A 25,254-nucleotide genomic window follows, 5' to 3' on the forward strand; every position below is an offset into this window, starting at 1 on the left:
TTAAGCATGTGAGCAAAAGAAGGAAGGCAAATGCCTTGCAACTCTGGATTTGAAATCATCTATTCTGTGTTCTTGTTCCCAGCTCCACTAACTCCCTTAATGTCTCTCCACTAACACCCCCAGAATGGGGACAATCAGACTGAATACACGTTCCTTAAATGTGCAAAGTTCCCAGCCTGGTGCACAAACCACCATCCTGTGGAAGGGTCATGGCAGGTGGCAGCAAAGCCAGGAGCCTCTGAGGCACTTATGGTGTTTTGCTGCTTGCTACTTTCTCATCTGCAGCAGTTCTTGATCACTCACATAATCAGATCGGCTTTGTTTCTTCAAGAGTCTTGCAAAAGGCTCGGGCATGGCAAGGACTGTCAGAGGTCCTAAAAAGTTGTCTTGGTCAGCTGTCATCTCTTCGTTTCTTTTTGGTACGCTCTTCAGTTCTAGCAGACTAACCAGGCTGCATTTCTTTGTGGTCTGCAACTATTGTATCATAGCTGAGGTGTTTTGTTTTTCTTGTTAGGGGTACTCTTACAGTGATGGAGAGAAACAAAATTGTCAGGTTTGTGCGTCTGTGTGAGCTCCTCTTTTTTTTTTTTTTCTTTCTGTAGAGCTAGATACAACATGTGCTTTTCACTTTTCCATAGAAGTAGCTAAGCTCTTACTTTTGCTTGTTGTTTAAATTTAATTTCTTAAAACTCTCAAAATTCAAATATGTGGCACATGGCCTTGGAGAATAATTACTCTTTGAAGAGCTTAGCTTCAAAACTAAGGTGAGCACCTAGGTGAAAGCTGGCAGGAGGGCTCCCCATTGTGTGAGAGGGAAGGCACTGTGAAGAGACACCTGAAGAGAGTGGGACACCTGAAGTCTTGTCCTCTCCTCTCTGTCAAGCCTGACTTTGGGTTACTACCCCACGTTCATTATTTTACCTTCTGTTAAGGCTGCGTGGCTGGAGTGTAAACAATTTGGGGTAAATATTGCATTGTGAGCAGGTGCAGTGATGAATTGTATTTTCAGCCAGGCTTAGGAGTTCTGCTAAAACTCCAATTTGCTATCGATGAGAACCATCTGAAATTCTGAACACTGACTCTGGGGACCAGTTTCCAGGACCCTGCCCTGGAAAACCAGCCACCACCCCTCTGGCTCCCTGTCCTCGAGGACACAGCTCACACAAGTGTCACTTACTGAACCACTGGGTGGCGGAAGTTCTTCGTACTTTCCACTTGATCATAAATAGTTGAGAGGCGAATGTAAAAGAGCAGATATATTAGAAGAGGCCCGGTGTACTCTGTTAGAAAAAACTAGAAATGAAAAAGAAAATAGCCGAATCAGAGTGGGAAATTGTGCCAATAAAGGCATGAGAAAAAGAATAACCCCATCCACAACACCCATTCATCCTTCAAGTGTCATTTCAGCTTCATTTTGAGGATTTAAATGACATATAGGTGTTTTTCTGCTGTCTCTTTAGCAGTAGAGTAAAATCCATCTAGCAAATGAGAAAGGTTTCTGTGCAGAACATTAACCCAATCGTGAAGGTTTTGTGAAAGATGGTCAAAATCACAGTTATCTCCTCTTTATACTTCTGACTGTGCCATAAGATCCCTATTTTGAATCTAAATACCATTTAAAACGAATGCCCAAAAGCTGAAGGCAGCTTGCATTGCACCAGTGTTTTTTGCAATTATGCAATGCACTGGTCCAAAGCCAACCAAGCACGACAGAAGGAAACATAGCTTTGAATCCTGGTTGCTAGCAGAGTCATCTGGAAGGGAGGGATCATGGCTTGAAATTTGGCAGTGGGTAGAAGAGCAGGGCCAGCCTGCCTGGAAAATGGTGTTCTGAGCCTCTGTTTGCTGTTGAAAAGGGATTGCCCTATGCAGGCATCCCTAGAAGCATCCCATAGTGGGCAAACTGGACAAGTAAAGTCAGTCTGTAGAACAGAAAGCAACGATTTCATCTCTCCTCTGTAACCTCTGGTAGCCTCCAAAGCTGAGAGGAGAGAAGAAGCAGGGGAGGGAAGGGGGACATACATTGCCACAAGCCACTTTCAGGTTTATGTTTTGGCTCTGGTTTGCTACAGTCCTATCGCCTTTTGTCATGGCACATCATTAAGCTAGAAACAGCTAGAGGAAGTAAAGCATGGTTAGGATGACGTGAGGTCTGGATTTGATCATCCGTCTCTGCTGTAATGAAATAGCAGTACAAAAAGTACAGTCCTACATGTTTATGAGGGCCAGTAGCTGGTAAATCACAACTCAAGTGCATAGTATTGCTTAAGATTTTTAACTAACAGGCTGTTTGGCTTTAAGGTGCACTGCTGTAGAATTAATTATAATAGGTAAGTACCCATGGCTTAAGGAAGCAACACTGAATTTAGACTACCTTTCCCAAAAACAGTATTTGGCCCGCACTCTGACCCTCATCTGTTCCTCTTACCTCTCTTCAGAAGAGCTTTGAAACAGAAAGTTTTTCGGGCACAAATACTCTACACGTAGTTTTCCTTGCTTTGGGACCCCTAGTACCGTTTCTTTTCCCCTACTGCAGGAGGAAGCTTTGGAAACAGCAGCTTTTAATAGCAAGACTGTGTCCAAAAGTAAAAAACTTGCGTGTTGTTTAGAGGAGAAATGTCACATTCTTTTTTCCATGTGACACCACGACATTTGTGGAAAAAATGGAATTTAGACTCTGCATGAGCCCAAGAGCAGTAACGTGTCTGTGTGCATGGAAACGTGAGAGCAAGGAGTGTCTGAGAACCCACATTGCTGTAGAACACACCACAGCCACAGAATTATCAGATTTTTGTGTCAGTAACAGTTGTACTGGTCTATTCCTAGCAGTTTGTGAGCTTATTGTGCTAGGCATTCTGCAAACACTAAGAAACTGCCTCTGCCATTAGAACCTAGTGCACTAAATATAGGCAATGATAGTACAGGAAAGAGATGTATAGATAATATGCTCTGGACAGGTCAGTGAACTGCTTGCTTCAGTGTAGCTTTTTCCCTCAGCCATGGGATGCACCACGAAATATGCCCGTAGCTGCCAGCTTTCATCATCTGCTTAGCATGAGCACGCAACAAAGCTGCCAGGAAAAGACTGGCAGGACTTAGCACCAGGTTGTGGTTACTTGTCATTGCCCCAAGCGTCCCCTCCTCACCCCCTGTCTGATTTCAGGTGCTGAAAGGAAGAGGAGAGCTTCAGCATTTATTAAAAATAAATAAATAAATCCAGCCAAGGCTACAGGCAGCTGAATCCAGGTGGCCGGATAAGGTGATTTTGATACAGGAAGGGGGATGTAGGGCCTCCCCTCAAGCAACCCAGAGAAGCAGCTGCCACGCTGACAGCACCGACAGCAGCTCCCAGGCTGGAGTGTTTTGGAGCTGAGCAGCATCAGCATGCTCGAGGTGCTGTGCAGGCCAGGGACAGCGTCCTGCCTCGTCTGTGTGCCCGTCACATCTCACACAAAGCGCTAATCACCCGTGCAGAGGCATGCACTCTGAGATTTGCAATCAAAGTAGGTATTGTCTAGTAGGCAGGACTGTATTTGCCTTTGTCATGACTGCTTCACATTGCTGGCTTGTAGCTACGATTGGTAGTGTTCAATTTTAGAAGATGAGTTTCAGTTTTACTGCTGTGGAGTATTTTCTTTTTGACACTTTGGGTGAGTTTCGGTCTGTTTCCCTCTGCTCCATCTCCCGTGATCCAATTTCTGCTCTCCTTCTCTGCCCTATTGGTTGTAAATTCACCAGAAGTGAGAAGTGAGTTCCAGAGAAACTCTGCTACAGAGCCCCCAGGTTCAAGCAGGCGGAAGGGAAAGTGGTCTTCAATTAACACAAAATTGCAATCAGTTCGAACTAAAGGCAATCAAAGACAAACACTGTTATTTTTCTATTGATTTTCAATAAATAGATGCAGCTAAGCCTACCTAGTATTTTCATAACTGGGCTTGCAGGTTGTTAGTTGTATGTTAAGGATCAGTCAAGTTATTATTCTCAGAGATTCTCAAAACCCTGAAAAATTGCTAAGATACTAGTTTTTGCTGACAAATCCTGAAAAAAATATTAAATTTTAAACATTAAAAAAAAAAAAAAAAAAAAAAAAGATAACATTGTAACTTGTGGTTTCTGGGGGGAAAAAAAAAAAAAAAAGACAAAAAAAAAAGATGATTTAAAACATACAGCGTGTATGCTCTACAGAAATTGCCAAAACAGCCAATATTCAGAAGAAAATTACTTTTTCTTTATCATCTCATGGGCCTGCCTAGATTATTTTGATATATTTGGTGCAGCCAGATATGGTAGTCCATAATAAACACAAAGATCTTTTCCTGGTCGAGCATTACATCTCTATTACATAGCTCAACAGAATTTAATTCATCATTAACCCCCTGAAGAAATAGAATAGGAGACTGCCTTTTTTTTTTCCCCACATCTGCACACTCTGTATGTCATATTTCATACCATGCACAGTGTCCATTTCTCTTATCTTCCTTCTCTCTTTTCAAGTGTCTTGCTTTACATACTTTGGTTACCTCTTACTCAGTGGCACAGGTAAAGTGCTGCTCTTGAATCAAGACTCTCCCAGGCATGAGCTCCATACAGGGTGCTGAACCCAAGCTTTTGTAATCACCTTAGTTTTCAGGACCTTGGGAACCCGATTCAGTAATACCTAAACGGGAAGCATCTACTAATAAACAATTGAAATATGGTGAAAGAAAGCTAACACGAGCCTCCAACCTTGTCTCCTAGAGTTGATGAGAGAACTGGGAAAAGCAATACGAAATAACTCCTTTCCAGACAGCAAAGTATCTCATCCTACATAAGCAGGATGGTACCTGCTTCCCTAGAGTTTCCAAAGGCCAAATTTTAAAAATTTTCCCAATTTAAAAAAAAAATATATATTTTTTTAAATCCTTTGTTCAGGTTATTATGCCAGTAACACCTAGCTAAATTAAGTAACAGCCAGGTCAAGAATTATAATCCCAGACCTGATGAGGCAAAGGATCTATTTAGGGAGAGCTGAATGCAGCAGAGGTGAAAGGAGGTGTTTGAAGTGTTTCACTCCCTGTAACGCAGAGGGAAGGCGAGGTGAATTTCCTGGCTGGTAGGGACAGCTGGCGCAGCGCCTGACACCATCCCAACAGGACCACTGCGGGCGATGGAAGGATTTCTGATGTGAGCTCATAGGACTGAGTGTACAGCTTGGGAAAAGGCAGAAAAGGGCAAAAGGAAGCTATAAATAGAGGGGATGGACTGGAAAGAGCCTGAAAAAAGTCCAGGAGAACCTTTATAAATGAACAGCCCACAGATTAGCAATCTTCACATGAGGGCATCAGCTAATTCCTCTCTGTAATGTTTACAACATGCCCTTTTTGTAATACCATACGGCGCACCCGAGCTCATATCATGTTGCCTTTTGGCATAGTCTCACATTATCTCATTTATGACAAGCTGGAGAGTGGAGCTGAGGAAAGGCTGTACAGCCTTGTCCACACTGATCCCTTCCTGCAGCTCTTTCCATGCCATGTAGGGGCAGTTTCCCAGTTGGTCAGTGCTGGTTGCAATGGTTTCTCTCCCAGTGCCAACGGGATGTCTGGATTCAAGCAGGGGAAGCGTTGGCTGTGATGTGAGGGCAGTACCTGCAGCCAGGACAAGGATTTGGGGACGCTGCCTGAAGCTCTGAGCACAGCAGGAGATAAAAAACAAAAAAAAATCGTGTGTGTCCTGGGTAACTTTGATGGAAAAACAGCTGCAGGATATAAATTATCTAACAGACGGAGCCGAGTTTCTCTGATAAATGTGAGACAAAGGCATTAGATGCAGGTCTGAGCCAGGGTCAGACTGAGACAGTACGTGCCACGTTAGGAGGAGGATCTCCTGATACCAGACAGGCCATTACCATAGGAGGGTGTACACACAACAGCTGGGATTTCTGAGGAACCCACAAGAAACAGGCAGCTGAATCCCCCCCCAAGTCCCCACATCACATTAAACTTCACATCTAAACTCTCTTAGACTCTTTTTACAATCCCAGCCCAAAGTATGCTTGAGCTAATGATCATTAAAGAACTTTATTATTTCTGGACTAATTTCTACTTCATGTGCTCTGGTACCTCATTAAAGGTCGTATAGTTACCTGGGGATGATAATGGCATCATTTTAGCAGCGTCTTTAAATCTTCACCTTTTAAAAAGTGTTGTATTTTCCTGTCTGCAGAAATCCTTGGCAGCAGCAGTTTTGCATCAGGTAGTAAAATTATTAAGGGCTTTTTGAATATTCAATGATTTTTCGTCCAGTTTTCATGGAACTGGACGACCCATTCTACAGGATCTGAACGGTGCAAACAGAGGCACCTGAAACTCTCCTTGTCTGGGCAGATTTTACAGTGACTCAGTATTTAGGAGTATTTAAGGTTTCATTGCAGTACTTACTGCAAATACCAGAGACAGGATGGATTTGTTGGAGGGTTTTACAGGCAAATTGCAGCTGATTCAGGAGCTGGAGAGAGAACAGCGATACATGCTGCTTCTTCCTGAGCCAGGCTTTTGTTTCCTTTGGGGAAAGAGGCAGAGGAAATCACGGCTTCCTCCCATCTCTTCTCCTGAGTCTGTCTGAAACATCCAGCAGGGCACAAGACAGCTTAATACCCTGCACAAAATTCTTCCCTGAGAGCATGTGGCTTTACAAGTTTCTCCTTAAAATGGAAAGTAACAAATGCTCTTTTTAAACACACGTACACATGCACGTTATGTATATTTGTGCCTATATATACTCAGTGAAGCACTCACGTTCTGTGTGTAACCACAGACCTCTATGAATTCAAACTTTCTGCCAAGTCTTTACAAGGCTTCAATAGCATTTTGAGATCTGCTCTATAATCTGCCCCAAAATGCGTATCCATCATCTGCTATGTAGACACCTAAATGAAATGGTGCTTTTAAACACCTGGCTATTACTAATAACCCCAACCAGCTCTTGCACAGCACTTTTCATCTCGAAGCCTCACAGTACTTTGTAAAGGAGGGAAATACTGTTATTTTCTTACCACAGAGCTGGAACAGGAGATACATTCAGTCAAGGTCACCCCACAAGGTGGGCAAGGAGCCTCACTTTCAAAACTCTGGGTCACTCTCCTCTTTGTGTTCACCTTACCCACAGTGTAAGGTTGGACCAAACTTCCCCATCCACAATAATTTTGCCAGACTTCTACATTTTAGAAGGCCTACAGCTTCTCACAAATATGTGTAAAGATCGACAAATTGTCAATGTCCCTTGTTTTTCTGCATGCACCCAGGACAGGGTCTGTACTTATCAGCACCATACACTGAGTATCCCTTTGCTCCTTTAGTAGCAGAATTGGTTCAAAGTGCGTATAACTGAAAAAAATAAACCAGCTTGCTCTGTTTATGCGTATTGAATTCTTTCTACCTTCGCTTTGGACTTTAAGCAGTAAAAACTTCAGGGTATTACTATGAACAGCAATACATGGGTTATGCAGCCTGTGCTCTGCTCAACAGCAGCTAAAACATTAATTTCTCTTAGATTTAGTTTTTCTAGTAGCTCCCTAGCTCCCTTTGGCGCCTGAAGAATGGATCTTCTGGCATGGTTCATCACGAGCTGGTGGCATTTGTTGCCGAGACTGGGAGATAAAATTGCAGTGCTGTTTGCCTTACTAGAAACAGAGGCTGAGCAATCCCAATCAGCCAGTTGGGCAGCCTCAGCAAAAGAGAGGTCTCCTCTTGCCTTATCAGCTCACTTCACGCTGCCACTGGGCAGTAACAAAGAGCCAAAAGTGTATGTGGCCCAAGGAAAGGCATAAATAATATAAAACTATGGCAAGAAATCAGCCAAATGCAAGCTGTTCTCTCCTGATAACCCTGGAGGTTGCAAACTATTAGACTTAATTAAATGAAAAATAAGACCGATCTTATGTATGTAGTTTGTCTTTGTGAAAGGTTACGGTGTTTTGCAGTGTTTGACTCCGATCAGCTCAAGACTTGGCCAGCTGTACCCCGGCAGAGCAACTCTCACCGTGTGCAATATTGTGTGCTCAAGCAGAAATCTCTGCCAAGTACAAACTGTTAGCTGTAAACCAGAGGTGCTTTGTGTTACCAATAATTATAGTTGGAAAAGTGGCTGTAGAGGAAATAATGACTTTTTTTTTTTTTTTTTTTTCCTGGAGATCGTCTGTGATCAAATTCTCTATTGATCCAAGAGTTTAAGCAATCAAAAAAGTTTGGGGAAATTTCTTGGCAGTTTGTGCTGTAGTCATTCTTAAGCTGCTCAAGGATTTACACAGAGTCACATGTTCTGTTTCTTGGGCATTGCTGCCAAGTCTTTCAGGCACCCCACACTTCTATGAAAGCATTACTCAGTTGGAAGGGTCCTGTCCCCCAACAGCATGTGAATTGGCCCCAAAATACACAAACTCTAACATGTTTCCAGTGAGAAATACCTTCTCTACCTATACATGCTGCAGATCCTCAGCTCCCTCTCCTACCTTGATCCCAAATTCCTTCCAAAGCAATAATCATATGAGTATTCTTACATTTGCCTTCTTCACACTGACCCACTGGTTTGCTGGGACTCACAGCCCTCCCACTCCTCCAAACTCCTCAGATCCTGTCTTTTTTCTTAAATTTTAATTATCTGTACTACTTATTAAATCCCATGAGGAGGACATAAACGTTTATCAAATTCTCTTCCCCTGTTACTGAGTTAGGGAAAGCATCCTAAGCTTCTCCACTAGAAGCTCAGAGCTGATATTGGTGTAGAGGAGGCTAAGGAAAGGAGTCTACAGCAGTTTGGCAACCTCTTTTTCAAACCCACCGATACTCATAAATTGCTTCACATCCCCTCATCCCACAGACTTCACGGGATTACTCCACATTCACAAGACCAACTCCTTGTTCTCAGCAATGGTCACAGCAAACTACTCCTCCCCTATTTATCACCCACCTACGCCCACAGGGCAGAAAAAAAAACCACCTTTTTCACTATGTGAGTAAGAGTAGAGGACCACGCTGCCTTTACCCCCAAGAAAACAGGCACACCTCATTAAAAATATGTAAAATACAATCTTAATCCTACTAAATATGGTTCCTTTTTTTTTTTTTTTCAGCCAGCTATATGGTTTATAGTAGCAGAAGTCTATTGAAATGGTAACTGTGCATGCAAATGGGGGGCAGGAAGGGGAGGGCTGTGCAAACACAAAGCAAAAAAACAACCTAAGAAACTAGGATAAGCAAATGGAGCAGTTTTGCTGCCAGCCTCAGTATTTTAAGGCTCCCAAGAGTCAAAGTATTTAAGCAATCCCTAATTTTAACTCGGTTACAAAAAATATTTACTGAAGCACTGTGTTTCAGGATTAATCTTTCTTACAAAATTCACAGACTTGGAGGCATAATATATTTTTCACAGCTCCATGTTGTTTTCGCAGTTCTATTTTGATCCTTCTGGTTGCCTGCCTGGATAGCAACTAGACAACAGAAGCTGATAAATCAGAAGCTGCAATCACTGTTCAAACAGGGAAAGCTTTAACACTGGTCTGAATTTCGGCAGGAAGAATGGCTTTCTTTTTCCTTTTGACTACAGCAGCTGTACGCGTTTGTAGCAGTAAAATGCCAACCATGTTTCAAAAGTCACATGCTGCATCACAGTGTATAAAAAGAGGTCTCTATCAAACATGCTTAGGCCCCATATTGGACAGAGATCTAAAATGAAAAGCCATCACCACAGTGGTGGGAATTTCAAGCACCTCTGGGGGTGCAGGCTTTGCAGGGAGCATACAGAAGAGATCTGTACACTCAGCTCTCATTCATCTCTCCGCAGATCAGTCAGCAAACCTCAAGCGTGCCACCCAGGTATATCATTGATACTATATCAGTTCCCAGAGTAAGGGAATTGATAAGGCTTGTGCAGAAGCAAATTAGGTATTTCTGCTAATATTTGTTTTACTAAAAAGAAGACAGATGAAAGGGATAGTTCTAACAACATCTATGATGCAAAGAACGTTTTTGTTTTCTCCCTAAATAGCTTTCTAGAGATGCACCTTGAGGGTCTGAATCCTTCTAAAAGAGCCAAGTGAGGCTGGTTTTATACCCACGTTATCCCAGGAAAGGGCTTCATTCTCGAGAGAGTCAGAGCTTAGTTGCTCCAGCAGAGGACAACCGTAAATCCTTCGCACCATTTTGTCTTTCCTCTCTTCCTCAGAGCAGCTCAGCCTCTGAAACTTGTTGACATCTGGGTAGCCCATCAGGGCTGGGGTGCAACCTGAGCCCAGGGGATGTCTGACCTTTCACAGCACAAACCAAACCTATTTGCACAGCCACCGTGCAACCGTGTTTTCAGAAGGCAGAGGCTGAGAAGGAAGCGTCCTACCAAGTGGCAACACCTAAGACAGTAGGCAACAGGAGACGACAGGCCCTTGAGTCATCAAGGTGATGTCTGACAAGGACTGTAAATTGGAGACCATGCATGCCCCACAAGAGAAAGTAATGTTTCCTGACTCAGAGATGTATGCTCCTATACATAGGGACCCAAACTGTATTCACTTGGGAACGGACCATGGCATCGCCTTTTCTTTTACAACATGCCTGCAAGAGGGTACTGCTCCTAGGAGGTGAAAGTGGGTAGCCCTTTCCCCTAGCCTCTACCTTTTGAAAAACACGAGCTCCTCTTCTGTGCTTAAATCCCCAAGACTGAAGGACTTGGTGTCCTTCATCCTCAAGTAGGCATCTCAAGTATGATCCCCAGTGAGGTGAAAAGCCCCAGCACACAGACCTCTGTGCTTAGTTTTCCCCCAGCAAGATCCATGCCCAATGCATCATCCCTTGGAGCAACAGCACATCTCCATATGCTCCTGTGCCTATTTTTAGCTTACAGAACTGAATGTGGCCCTTTGTACTTCAGCTATCATTTTGCTGATGAGATAAGAATATTTTTATTCTCTGCCTTGTTTATTTAAATGTCAACCCTTTAAATCATAAGTGTCCCTCCCTGTGTGCATAAATCTGATGGAACAGCAAGGGGGTTTGAATGGGAGCTCTAAGCACAGTAAAAATAGCCGTAAAACTGTACATCCTGTGTGCAAATACATTCTTAATTGCTATTGTTAAAATACAGTCTTTTATGAATTTTTTCCTCTGTTGCTGTAGACTAGCTATAATATAAAATCTCTCCACTGTTTAAACTAAACGATGTGGCCAGGAAGATTTCTCCCACTGAGAATAGAGACGATTTAGCATGTGGAACAGGATGGGGTAAGATGAGTATTCAGAAACTCGTGGAGACAACTTTCTGCACACACAGATCAAATCGTAAAAAAAATGCCACTGCCTGCACTATCAGTGCCTAGTCATAACTGCACTATTTATAATGGGATATTAAGCTTTAGTTATGTTACTGTCTTAGGCTACATAAACCACCGGGAAAGGAGAGAATAAATAAGGCTCGTGCAGATTACTTAGTTGCAGCAAACAGGAGGCCACGCTACTCACACTTTTTGCTTTTCAGGGAAATTCCACAGTTGTTTTTCCATCAGGGATATTTTAAAATGCTAGAGCAGAGATGGGATGGGTGCAGGGGACACAGGACCTCAACTAGTATTAATTACTATGGCAGCATGGAAATCAGTGGGACAAAGCCTCAGCCTTGTCAAACACACAGATCTCTGAAGGGGTACAGTCACAGAGTGTGGGCTGCTCTAACTCCACTGAAGTAACCTTCTTGTTACAGCCTGGAGGTTTGGGTCCTGTGCTGGGGCTGGGTAAGACAGATACAGGTCACCTTCTTACTCTTAGGGGTTAAAGCTTCCCAGAGACTGTGCTGCTAGGGGCTACATGCTGACCTGGCTAGTAAGAAATGAATGTGACCTTAAGCAGGACAGATGGATACGTGACTTCATAGTGCTGATCCAGAAGCTGTTTCTTCCCAAAGTCAGAAGCAATTCTGGTGGAAACACCCACCTTGACTGTACTGGTTAATTGAAAAGGAGCTGTGTAATAGCATGTCCATTATATTAAGCAACTTCTAGCAATAGAAGTGAATAAAACCCGTAGTGACCCACTGTAGGACATTGCTGTAGGACAGTCCCATGCAGTAATTTTCCTGCTTTAGTAACAGGTTCACCAGAAATCCGTATTTTATTTGTTTGTTAATATCATTTCAAAGCTGAGGAGCCTTGCAGCAAATGAATATGTTTGGCTACAGGTCCTGCACGGGCATATGAACCCTGGATAAGTTAAAAATGTTTTTAAAAATTGATCTTTTTTTCCTCAGGCAATATTGCTACGTCCACCTTCTAATCTGTAATTGAATGTTAGAGTTAGCATGTTGATAACTTGGTTTACTACCAATTTAATTTTGTTTTGATTGCTAATATACTAATTACACTATTTGACATAGGGAAGGGCAGGCTGAGGAAGTTGGAGCAGTTTGGTGCTAAAACACAGTGCACACTCAGATGTCATGCTTACTGTTACAAGAACATACTTACTGTAGTCCAACCAACCTGCTGACCCAGGTCTGTAAAATACAGTGTAATGATGGAGGACACTGCAAGGCTTTGAATGTTAACAGAGTCCTTCAGGTAGGGCCCATCTGTAAGGACAAAAAGGGAAGAGCAAATGGCATGAACAGCACGCATCCTCTCGGTGGATCCTTTCTGCATAACGTGTAGACTGCCCTGTTAATAGTCAAGGAGTTAAACCATTTTCTTCAATTTGCATTGCACTCTAGTGCCTATGCCTTACGTGTAAAAGGCACAAATTATATTGTGATTTATTTTGGTGACTTGGTCCTTATTCTCCAGGTTAGCAGCTTAGAGCATTTCTATGGGAATTATTCTTCTCTTCTTTTAACAAAAGCATTAGGCTGCCATGCTGCTGGGCAGCAATGCACAGCAATTGTTATGATGCTATCTCTGTTCATCTGGATCATTAGCGACATGCCATGCAATCACGCAGTTTCACAGATCACTTTTCATTCTGTCTTGCAAGACTAATGGGAAAGTCGATGTTATACAGCCTCTTGGTCACTGACGCCTTTTGATAGTTTTTGCCTGAGTATTTGCATTCTCAGGGTATTTTACAATAGGTTGCACCATCATGATGAATGCAACTTCTTGGGCAAAATCCCCCAGTCCAGGATTTCTTTGTAAACTCTCTGACCTGGGCAGACCATGTGTATCTGAGCATTACGTTCCTTTTCACAGCTCTCTGAAGTATCTGTTCCCGATCCTAATGAACCAGGAGTGAACAAGAAAACACATAAAATAGGAAGACATGGTTCTTTTTCAGAGAGGCAGTGAACTGGATATTAGGAAACCCCAACAGCCACGGGCATGGGGTGTTGCCATGGCTGCAACACTTCTTTCTCTTTCCTAATTTACATTTTGCATCTCCCTCTGCATCGGTATGTTTGTTCACTGTTTAGGTCAGGGAGGCTGCCAAATTCTACCAGCTGCTCAGATTTCACTTTCTAGGGCTCTGCACTACTGCACGTCCACAGACAAGTGCCACCTGGTCAGCGGCAGCTACAGCTCCCATGGCCACGTCCAGCAAGAACTGGTGTGCTGGCCCAAAAAAGGAGGCAGCCTCCTGTGGCCAATTGTGTCTTCTGATGAGGCTGCGAACAAGGAGTGCAACTGGAATCACGGTGAGGGACCGACATGAGCAAATTTCTCCATGAATGGCTTTAGAAGTGCTTTGTCTTCATTATCTGAGCGCATGCTGTATTCTGAAACATTTTTACACAATGGTTATGGAAACCATTAGACTCCTGTACTGATGAGGAAGCTAATAACTCCATGATTTATATCAATTAATGAAAAAGTACTAAAAGTTCACCTACTAACACATATCATCAGAGCAATACTATTAGGAGGATAACTTGCCAAAGGTTTAGTAATACGTTAGGGGTCTTTTTAACATCCACATGAAAACTTACTGCGTTCCAGTTGCAGGCCAACACGGGAAGGGTACCACTGGGGACCTGTTCATATCACAAAGCACAGCTGTTAATTTCATGGTGGATGATCTAAATTTATCTTCTTGCTAGTATTCTTTTTAGCTGACGGATACAAATGTGAGGTAAAATAATAATGATAATCCTCTCTTTGGGTCTCAGCTATACAAGGAGAATACAATAGAGCTAGGAGGGATGCACAGCACGTACAGGTAAAACAGAAAGCCCTTTTCCTAGGTCCAGTGTTGGGTGGGCCAGTCTCATTGCTGAATGCTCCATTAGTACGTGGAAAATACAATGTGCATACACCACTGGGAAGTATAAATAGGACCCTATTTATTAATATATTTGTCAAAACACCATATTAAATTTGTTAGTGTAGCCTTCACCCCCAGAATGATGCTTTTTGTACAGTCTGGTCCATAGGGGGTTGCTTTTTCCCATTTAGGAATATAAAATCTGACTAGGGACACACAGCTAGCACTACTTCTTAATCACAGATGCTCAGTCTGTAATCTTTTAGGCAAATAGTGAACAGAAAGCAGAGGCATCTGGGTAGCTAATACTAGGTCACATATGATTTCCATGGTACTCATCACCTTATGGATGTTTCCTAGAAGCAGCTTTTAAAATGGTCTAGTTTAAAGGCTGCTCCTGTAAATGCACAATAGCAGTTGGAGGTCTTTGTTAGGTGCCCTTTGATGATTTTAGATGGAGACCAGTCAGTTTGTTCAAACAGGTACAGACCTCCAGCTGCACTTGTGCTTCTCAGTGCCAGAGCGAGTGGGTAAGTGCCAGGGAAGGACTGCAGAAAAGATTGTGGCCATCCAAATTGTTAGCTTACTCAGCTCTGTGTAGTGCCTGTATGCAGGAGGCTGTGACCCAGTGGCTGTGCTGGCTGAAGGGACAAGGTAAGCACACCTCCTTTGCATTGTAAAGAGACATAACATAGTTTTAACTGCCTCCTCCTCCTGCTTCAGATTTGCTGCCGAAGGGTTTTTGGGCTGATCTGGCACGCTTGGCATTGGAGCATCCTTGGAAAAACTTACATAGCCCACATTGTTGACTGAGCTTTGGGAGCAGCAAAGCGTGACAGAGGAAAGGAAAGGACAGCTGTGCTATGGCATCCCCCAGCCATTTCCATGGTGCTTGTCTTTGTTGCTTTTGATGTGCCTTAGGACAGCAGATAGCCTGAAGGAATTTTGCTTTGTCTCTTCAGTTCAAAGCCTGAGTTAAACTGGTCAAATATAGCTGTGGTTTTCTTTAGACCCACCTTACCATGGTTGGTATTGCTGTATGTAAGATACCGGTATTCATGTACCTTAAACAAATGGAACAAAATCTTCATCATAAGTGTAACCAAACATGGGAACAGTTGCCCAGAGAAGCTGTGGGATCTGCTTCCTTGGAGATGGTCTAAACACAACTGGGGAAGACCCTGAGTCGTCTTAAGTCAACTTTGAAGTTGGTCCTGATCTCAGCAGGAGCCTGCACCAGATGAGCCCAGGAGGTTGCTTCCATGATGCCACGTGTCACGATGGTCAGGAGAGCTGGTTCACCCCTCCAGCTGGACAGGAAGGGGGGTTGCACACAGAGTGCACGGCACTGACCCAGACATTCCCATTTCAAAAGCACTTGGGCTAAGCATGAATTTTGTAGGCAAGAACAGGCATTAGATGAACCCCTTGAACCAGGGCTAATAGCAGGAGGTGAAGCACATCCATCAAGTAAGGCGCAAACATTTTTTTTTCAAGGTACCAAAACAATTCATGGCTATTAAAGATAACAAAAGGAAGATAGAGAAAGAGCAGCTGTCTGACTTGTCAAGGAAGATATGATTTGCTCCCGGACAGCAGATATCAATAGTTATTTGGGAGCCTGAAATGCAATGTACCTGCTTTAAATTGGAATCTTTCCCTCAGCCCCCCCAACTCATCTTACAGTATGTTTCAATAAAAGCCAATTTACCTGATCCTGTGGCAAAGTGCTTTTAGGTATGGCTCATCATCTGCACAAGGGCAAGCAGAGGTCGTGCGTTTTAAGCACGTCATCCCACATTTCCAGTCCTCCAGCCTCAGCACGCCATTATTTTTGAGCATACTTGAAGATTTAGACAGATGGGAATGTGCCTTTGCTGCTGCTCGTCTGCAGTGACCTTGTCATTACACCACTGCATGTCTCTGGTTTCCAGGCCATCTGTGGGGTGCTGTGTGTGTTTTGCTGGGGGGACCTGGGGTTAGCTGTCGGGATGTCTCTTCCCAGCTCTGTATGTTGGCAGGGGCCCGCTAGCTAAAGCCAGGTGGAAATGTTAGGCAGATGGAATGGGGGGACAAAGTGCAAACGCATCTCTTTTTGTACATATGCCAGTTTTAGTCTGGACAGAAAGGTTTCTCGCTTTTAGTCTTTATTGGCCGCGGAGTTTAGCAAGGCTGTTCCGCAGTCTTGGCTGCCCGGGGATCCTGCAAAAAACAGCCTTGCTTTCTGGAGGGAAGTGCGACTCCACTTTGCTCGGGAGGTCTCTCTCAGGGCTCTGGCTGGTCTGTTCTCCCAGCCTGACGAGAGACTCCTTTCAAGGAGCAAACCCCACGTGTTTCTAGGCCTCAGCAATTTGCCTGCTCATCACTGCGTGATGGTTAGCCAAGGGGACCCTGGCTCCCCTTGCCACCTGCCTCTTTCCCGTGACCGGGCGTTTTCCAAAGAGCTCTGACAACTCTGGATTTCTGTCTGGAAATTTGGGAAGCCATTCCAGTCCAGCCCGGCTCTGGCAAGCACACAATTCTGTCAACCCTGTAGGAGAAGAGCCTTCTTTTGATAGTGCAAAGAAGCCAACCACAGTGTCTCATCATCACCCCCGTTAATTCTTGCTGCTGCCTGTCAAACAGGGGGTGGATGGCTCTCTCTGATACCTCGAGCCAGCAGTAGCTGGCAGATGATCTTCACCTACTGTCAGCAGGAGTTCACAAGTGCCCATGGAAAGTGCATGCTCCAGGCAGAGCAAACAAGCACTCATTAAAGACGGAGACATAGCTGCAGCTGCATGCGGTGCTCAAAGGCTTCTCTGCACTCCCACATCTGGCAGAGCTCCCCTTGCTTCCTGCTGAAGCTGGAGGCTTTCTTTTTTCCAGGGATTTATTTTTAGTAGGGTTTACTTCCCAGTTTATTCTTATTAACACTCTCCTTTGGTGCCTTCTGTAGAGATTAATGGTGATCCAAGAGCATAGGAGACTGAAGCTTATCTTGTAACTCCTGCTAAATATAATTTCAAGCACGTATTATTATCATCTACTCACTAATATTTTGAGAGTGCATCAGAGCTCAGTTGTGAGCTCCACATGGTGCTGGGGAGGTCATATTTATTCCCTGTGTGCTCCTTGTGATCAGCAGAGCTGCTCAGTTCCCCTGTTTGGGGTTTATGGTTTTGGCTAAGCATTTCATGCTTGGAGGGAAGTTGTAAAAATAACGAAGTTTTCAGCCCACTTATATCCCAGACTGGTTTTAACTTTAAAAATAAATAAATAAATAAATAAAAAGGCATAGGCTGGCCAGAACATAAGAATGGCCGTCATGGTTCAAAACATGGGTCTGTTTAGCTGATACTAAATCTGCCAACATTTAGCCAATGTTGTGATTCCTCCATCGTATTCCCTAGATTTCTAGCATTTGTGTGGAATAGCTGTGGCTCCTTTAGCCCATCTTGCAGTGTGCTTAAAACAGCCATTGACATTGCTTCCTGGTTTTTCATCCCCTATTTGATTCTCTCTACGTTTTTGACTTATCCTAGAGGATACAGAGTGTTTGTCTCTGTCTTTAAAACCATCATCCCCAAATGGATGCACATAGGTACTTGAAAATTTGTTCCATTCCTCAGCTGAAAGGATATTCACAAATTGCTTGATTTTTTTTCACTGTTGTGATTCAAAAAATGTTTGTTCTGTGCGTGCAAGCTTCCTTTATTCTGGAAGTGTAAGCAATTCATGATGAGTCTTAAGCCATTTACCATATTCCTTCTTCTCTGTCAGGAATCTGTTCCAACTTGGTGGAATATTTTAGTCCAAAACAGAAAAAGACATATATCCATTATGAAAAAGTATAAATGTTTAAAGCATTTTAATTTTTCCAACACAAGAAGTTGATATTTTCTTGGAAAGTGACACTACAGTAAAGAAAGTAACCACTGACTTTACTCTTTATATTATATTTATAATAAGAAAGTGAAGAAAAATATTTAATTTTAGCCAAGTTTTTTGTTGTACATGGCAGTATTTAAAACAAAAATTTAAACCTAAGCAAGCTGACACATTAGAAGGAAGGACGTAAAAATAAATAAATAAAAACAGCCACTTTTAATTTGACCATATCCAGCTAATAACCACCTGATAATATTGGAGATAAAAGGAGATGTACTGCTTGTACACTTAATACAATCCAAACACTTAATCAAATGGCAGCCTCAGTACCATATATGCAAAGATGCACAGGAAACCAAGCTCTGTTGGTCCCACTGTTTGTTTTTGTTTTTGTTTTTTTCACTGCATTTTTACTAGAATTTCAGTAAATGAATCAGTGGACAGTCACAAGAGCTGAGGACACTTTTAAAAGCCCATATGGAGTTTTAAAAGCATGCAAGGGTACTCTATATCCACGCAATTTAAATTGACCTTAATGTGTGCTCCACTGCTTAAATATGACAGGAGGTTTTGAAAAATTAACAACCAGGAAATCTAAGTGCTAGGTATTTTCCAATAATTATGAAATTGAAGGGGTCACTAGTTTTTATTATTTTTCGTAAAAATTCTTCAGCGCATTGCCTGTTCTTTAGTAAATTACACGATCAAATGCCTATTTGTCACGTAGTATTTATGAAGTTACATGAACGTATATGAGAGCAAAGGTTAAAAAAATAAAAAAAAAAATCATGAAGATCTCTCCTGCTGGGAAATTAGGTGCATTCCTTAGAACTCAGCCATGCAAAAACTGTTCCTCTGGGGGGCAAGGAGTCTAAGAAATGCCAAGCAGAGCTGACAGACATAGTTTGGAGATAATTATCAGATTGACTTTCCATGAACAGCTAATTTTATCAGTTAAATTGTTTGCTTCTCATTGTTTTTCACCACCCATGCATCTCTAATAACAAATAGGCTTAATAATTACCAGCAATACCTGCTGTGATATGAATAGGATGATATGAACAACAAAATTACTATAATCAATCAGCAGCAGCATGCTGCTTAAATTTGCAGAAGTATGGGAAATTCTGGGGAACGTTGCAGTACCGATGTCCCTCACATGATCGCAAGGGGTCATGCAGTAGCTGAGCAAGGTAACAGCACCTTCCTGTACGACTTGAGCACAGCTGAAATGCACTCTGCCACCTTAACCAGACTGTTGATCTGGTATCTGTGTTGCAGTAATAAAAGGTTGCTAAAAAAGACTCATGCATTGCTGGGGGGTTGTTGTTTTTGTACATAATACATAGAGACAGACAGACATACTGACACACAGATTATCTTGAAAGTAACTTGCTGGGCTCTTTCCTTGACAAGTAAATGCTGAATAAATACAGTTATTCCGAGTCCATGACCTCAAGCAGCAATGGTCATAAACATCATCTCTCTCGGCTGCAGCAGGCATGTTTGAGCACTCCCAGGAATGTTTCTGAGGAGGCAGGTAAAGACAGAGAGATCACCGTGTGGATAGCCACAGCCTTTGCTGGACTGAAGTTTGCACATTCTTGCTTCACAGAGCTGACGGGCAAGCAGGATGCTGCACTGACTTGGAACCGTAGCTTTCTGCTTCTGTGGGATTTATTGTGCACTTGAGAGCTTCCTGAGCATGAAGGCTGTAAGTAAGGCACACCTAAGAAACCACAGTAAAACTAAGCTGGGCCACAAGACCCAGACAGAAAGTACCTGAAGTTATTACTGTGTTTACTTTCCCTGTAACAAATGATAGGTACAGCATAGCTGTCCTTGCCTGGCACCGTACTGAGCTTATGGGGGCCAGCTGAACAACAAAATCCTGCTTCCACCTCTTGCTAGGTCCTTGGGAAGGTACCTGCTGCATCTGGGATCTTTTGACTAGCCTGTGTTTTTCAGTAGGACCTTTGATATGCTGTATCAGAGCATTTTGGGAGGGAGCAAGATCTTGAATTAGATCAATGTTTTTATGGGAAGCCAGTAGAAAGAGCAGACCCAGTGTGCCCTGTTGGGTAAAATCTCAGCAGGGCACTGAAAGAAAGGGATGTTGGTTTTAACAGCTAAAAAATAAATCCCTTTTCTTTCTCAGCTTCTCTTTCCTCTTACCTGAGTTACCTGCAAGCTTTCTGAGAATGATATTTGGCCACGTGTTTTCCAAAGGCATCTTGATCTCTACTTGCTATGCCTACACAAATACCCACTTTCTTAATTACTTGAAATTTGAAAGAGAATCCATTTGATCATTAGCATCCATTTCTTCTGTTTTTGTAATACATGAGTGCATCTAGCTACAAACATCCTGCTTGCACATGGAGAGCAAGCTGTGGGGAGGGCGAACTGATGCCTCCAGTACTTAGCTACACCAACAGTGCTACAGAGAGGTTATGGATAGATCTGGCCAAGAGGCACAACAAACACACTTCCCAAAGCCTACAAAGCAAGTTAGTCCCAGCCTGACAAAGTGTCAGGTCATGTGCTTCCTTTTTTGCTGTCCGTTTGACCATTCCCCTTGGTTTTAGATGCTTAAAATCCATGAGCATCCATTTTTCCTACATGAAGTCATGTGTCTGCAGTGTTTGCTTGTGCTCAGAGCTGTTTGCTGTTACCCCAGCACCCACCTCACAAAACCTCACAAGGCCTGATCCTGGAGGTGTTTCAGAGCACACCTACCAGCTCTAACAACTAATGTACTACATTACATCAATCTCTGCAGGCACTCCCTAAAAAACAGTGTCAAAATTATACTTTTCTCACCCAGGATTTGACAAAGCTGGTTAGCGCCATCCAGCTGGAAGCAGCTGTGGCTGTGTCCGGCTGTGCAACACCAGCCTGCGTGGCTCTGCACTGCACCCTGGAGCACAAATTCACCTGACTACATTTTCATCGACTTCTAACTTTTACAAGTGCCTGAACCCACCGAGGAACACAGCGCTCCCCCCTGCCGCCACTCACTCAGCGAGTTTTTTTCCTAAAAAAAATAAAATAAAATAAACTTTAGCTATATTCTGATCAGGCAATAATGGACAAATTTCTTAAGAGTCAGCAAAGCTTGTCTTAATGAAGATCAATTGTTATTAGTGGCAAACAGAATATTATTTGTCATTTAGAGGTCGATTTCTGGCACTAGCAGATTAAGCTTTCAATTTTCCATCTCAAACAGCTTGGTGCTGAAAACAACTGGAAATTTAGACAAGCAAAAAGCATCAGAAACTAAAAGCAGGCAAGCATGTAAGCAACATTTATATATATATTTGAATAGTTTCGCTACATTGTTTCTTAAAAAAAATAATAAATAAATAAAAAGGGAAAAGGAAAGCCAGCCCTGTGCATTTCAATTTCCCATGTAGCCTGCTGCAGAAAGTATAATTAATTTTGATCTTTCTGTGTGGATTTGCATTTAAATTAATGTGTGTGGGCAAGGGAAGGGAATGAGGCTCACCTTTTATTTCATTAATAACAACCACAGAGCAGAATACAGAGAAACAAGCAAACAGATATTGTGACAATGATGGAGCTCGAAGCAATGTTCCCAGAAGGGAATGAATGCCCTTAAATCAGAGCGGGGAGGTGAGGAGCTGCTGGATGCACAGTGCTGCGGCACTGCAGCAGCACTCAGGCTGAGAGCACCCACCTGCAGCAGCACAGCACACACTGCCTGGCCCCGAGCAGCTCCCATCACCTGGGCATCGTGCTGCAGCTCCCGTGGCAGCGGTGGGGATCAGTCGGTGAAGCTGGACCCACTGCACTCTGCTCTGCGTAATGGGTTTGGGGAGTTTTTTGAGCAGGGGACCCTCAGGGAGAACTGCGCCCTGTGATCCATGCACTAAAATAGCACGGAGCTTGCTTGGTATTATTTGCAGACGCCTGGGTCCTGGCTCTGAAATGTCAATGCCAATGAAAAGAGTGACTTAGTAATTTATGCCGATTGAGTGTTTTAATTCTGGCAGTTATCTTTGCCTTTGATTCTTCTCTCTGTACAAGTTTGAATTGGATAACAAAGATAATTGCTGAGGTATCAGGGGGATGTGAGAACTCGAGCAGGATTTTCTTCCTCGTTACAAGCTGTCAGAGAAGCCTTCATTCAAAGGGTGACCCAAACATGAGACACTGCACATTAAGGAACATGCATTTGGCAAATGATGTATGTGTTTCAGGAACTACAAGATATCCTTCCTTCTCTATCTGCCTGTTCATATAATAGCATGAGATTTTCAAAAAGGCAGCTTAATATTTGGTGGTTTATGAAATCACTTATCATCTGTCTGTGTCCTTAACTGCTCAAAAACCTTTTCAGGTGTGGCATTAGCCAACCCACCTAAGGGTTTCATAGGCAGTAAAGCAGGGCATTTAACACAGGTATCTGAGCATCCTTGCAGTCTCAGAAAACAAGAGCAATATAAAAGATATAAAAGCCTGTTTCAGAATGACTTTTCTTTCAAAACCTTTGCTCACGTTCAGCCTGTGCCTGTTTGTGAGAGAACCAACCCGTGCTGTGCCTTATGACGAACATATTATGTGATAGGCCATGTTTCAGGGCACTGATAACACAGGTCATTGCCTCCTCACTTCAGAAAGCTCTATTTTGGGTACTGCCACAATTAGCAAGCCTGTCGGGCACATTTGGGCAGCAGTTCTCCACAGAGCAACACACGGGGCAGAGAATGGACGGGGCAGTGGCACCGAGGCCTTCCCTGCCATTTGCCTCTCTCAGGTGGGAAGCTCAAATTCAGTGAGGACGAGGGAGTTGCAGCATCCCTCAGCCTCTCCCTCTTCTTTTCACTCTCTTGGAGGTGCTGAGCACCCATATGAGCTGCTGAGCGCTCTGCATGCTTGCTGAGCTCCCCCAGGCCTCAGAGGGACTCCTGCTTTAACCTATGCTACGTGCCCGCTGCCTGAACACAGCGTGGAGTCCATGGAGCAGCCTTGGGGCTGTGCTGAGTTATGTTGCAGCATCAGAAAGCACCTGGTGCTTCAACGAGCACAGCTGACAGGGCAAAGATGGCTCAAAAGTTCATTTGTCCCTCCACCCCAGGTGTACTGGGCAGAGGAGAGTCCTACCCCAGGCCCTAGCTGTGTTTCTTTAAAAACATTCCTTAGTCAATTAGCTAATAAAATATGCTAAATAAGTATAGTTTCAATATCTGACTGTCCAGGGGACAGCTCTTCCTCCAGTTTCTAATCTAATCAAGATGCGCTCCCTCGCTAACCCCTAATCGCAGTGCTTTATGTTTTTATCTAATGACCGCACCAGTGCTATCACCAATTAAATGAACGCATTTGAACTGACATGATTTCTTCCTTTGTGCAAATTAAATCCTCATAAATTCATTGGTAAATTCACCACACTGAAAGTTAATCCTCGCTAATAAGAAGGCTAAATTGTAGTTTCTCCGTGGGCCATGAGGAAGAGGCAGCAGATCAGACACCAGCAGGCGAGTCACAGGCCCTGTCATGCTCCTGCGTCCTTCCTGAGAGAAGTTGATTTGGGCTGGTTTAATTCTCCCATCCCAGCACCTGAATTAAGCAGAGGCTTCTGTGCCTCTGAAGCACTGCCATGAAGCTTGTGAAACTACTCTTCCTCCCTCAGCTCTATGACAGAGGACAAATACTTTTCCCTCGCATGCTGGAAAGAACTAAATGCTGGGATAAACGAAAGAAAGAACTAAAGACCGGGATACAGAGGTAGGTGTGCAAAGAGCATTTAGAATTAGGCACCTAGCTTACACTAGTAACAATGTGAGTCAAGCAGTGAGCAAGGCCTGTCCACGTTTTATATGAGCACAGCTTATGAATGAGCTGCAGACCCAGAATACTTCGCACGTTGATTATTTCAATGGTGAATTATTTCCAGCAGCAAATATATTCAGGATCATTGTAATGTGGGGACAATTTAGAAAGAGGCAGAACTCTCCTCTATCGCATTATTTTTATTGTAAATCATTTGTTCAGCTTCTTGTCTTTGATGCATTGCTTTCATTAACTGGAAATAATGGTAAATATCAAGTTTTATTTGAAAGATTTCTTATTTTGATTGTTCTTAGACTTTCTTTCCCCCTGTACCCGAAGAGGAAAATAAATAAATAGGCAAGCTGGGATCAAAAGAGAAAGAGTAAATGAATGGAAAACAAGTCACTGTCACAAGGCAAACCCAGGGGAAAATCTGAACCTAACAGCAGGAGCTGCTGCCTCTGCTGTGACCTCTTGAGCAGATGAGATACCATGGACCTTGTTGGTTTTTATTGATTACCCTCCTAAAGCTGTCCAAGAAGGAGGTAGGTTCCTCTCATTCTATCACTGGAGATTTGCTTCCTCTTCTGCCATCCAAGGGCCTGTTGGCTCTCTTTCACAAGAAGTCTCTGGCACATTTCGTGCAGGCACATTCCATGCAGCTCCTCCCAAAAGAAACTACTGGATCGTTTTGCAAAGCCATCTGCCCAACGCTGGTGTCCAAAGGCATGGGGACCTCTGTGAAAACCTTGATGCAGATGCAGGGCATATTTGAAGGCCTGAAGTGATCTCTACCCTACCGTAATCAATAGGCATCTCTCATTAATGGACATGAGATTCTTTTCACAGTCATGAAGACCTGCTGAATGAACAGTAAGCCCATGTGAATGTGGTGGTGAACACCAGGTTATGGTTGGAAGTCACTCAGACAAAAATGTAATACATGAATTTACATTGATGTAGGAACTCCTTAAGAACAAAAACTACTTTGGCATCTTCTATTAACAGTTCAGTAGGCTTTAATTCTTCATTTTATCAGAGAATGCACGTTCTCTAGGGCCTGGATTACTTCTGTAGTGCCTCATACTGCCCTTTTCTCAGTTGAGCCATAGGCACTGTAATAAGATACATTGTAAGTAATAACAGGCAATTCTGATAAACAAATTTTGTTGTTTCTCATCTAGATCTGTCAATTAAATCTACTGCAAAGGAAAGAAAAGCAAAGAATCTAGCTATGAAATTTCCTTTTCTTAATGAGGCATTTAAATAGCATCTCACATTTGTTCTCCAATTGTTTACATAGGATGTCATTTGTGATGCATTGTTAGAGTCCTGTAAATCTCAGCTGGGAACAATATCCCAGAGAGCAGAGAGGACC

At 43.1% G+C, this 25,254-nt stretch overlaps 1 protein-coding gene across 1 annotated transcript in view; it reads right to left on the reverse strand.

The window, feature by feature from the left end:
- Positions 1-25,254, reverse strand: part of TECRL (trans-2,3-enoyl-CoA reductase like) — a gene marked incomplete at both ends in the record, with an annotated part of 58,241 nt that overhangs the window by 11,105 nt on the left and 21,882 nt on the right. The window contains 3 exons of the mRNA XM_084286113.1: positions 1,178-1,293; positions 12,485-12,588; positions 13,936-13,980. Of these exons, the coding sequence (XP_084142239.1) occupies positions 1,178-1,293; positions 12,485-12,588; positions 13,936-13,980 (265 nt within the window). The remainder of the gene's footprint in view (positions 1-1,177; positions 1,294-12,484; positions 12,589-13,935; positions 13,981-25,254) is intronic.

Source organism: Netta rufina (assembly GCF_964035555.1).
Source record: "Netta rufina genome assembly, chromosome: 4".
Taxonomy (NCBI): domain Eukaryota; kingdom Metazoa; phylum Chordata; class Aves; order Anseriformes; family Anatidae; genus Netta; species Netta rufina.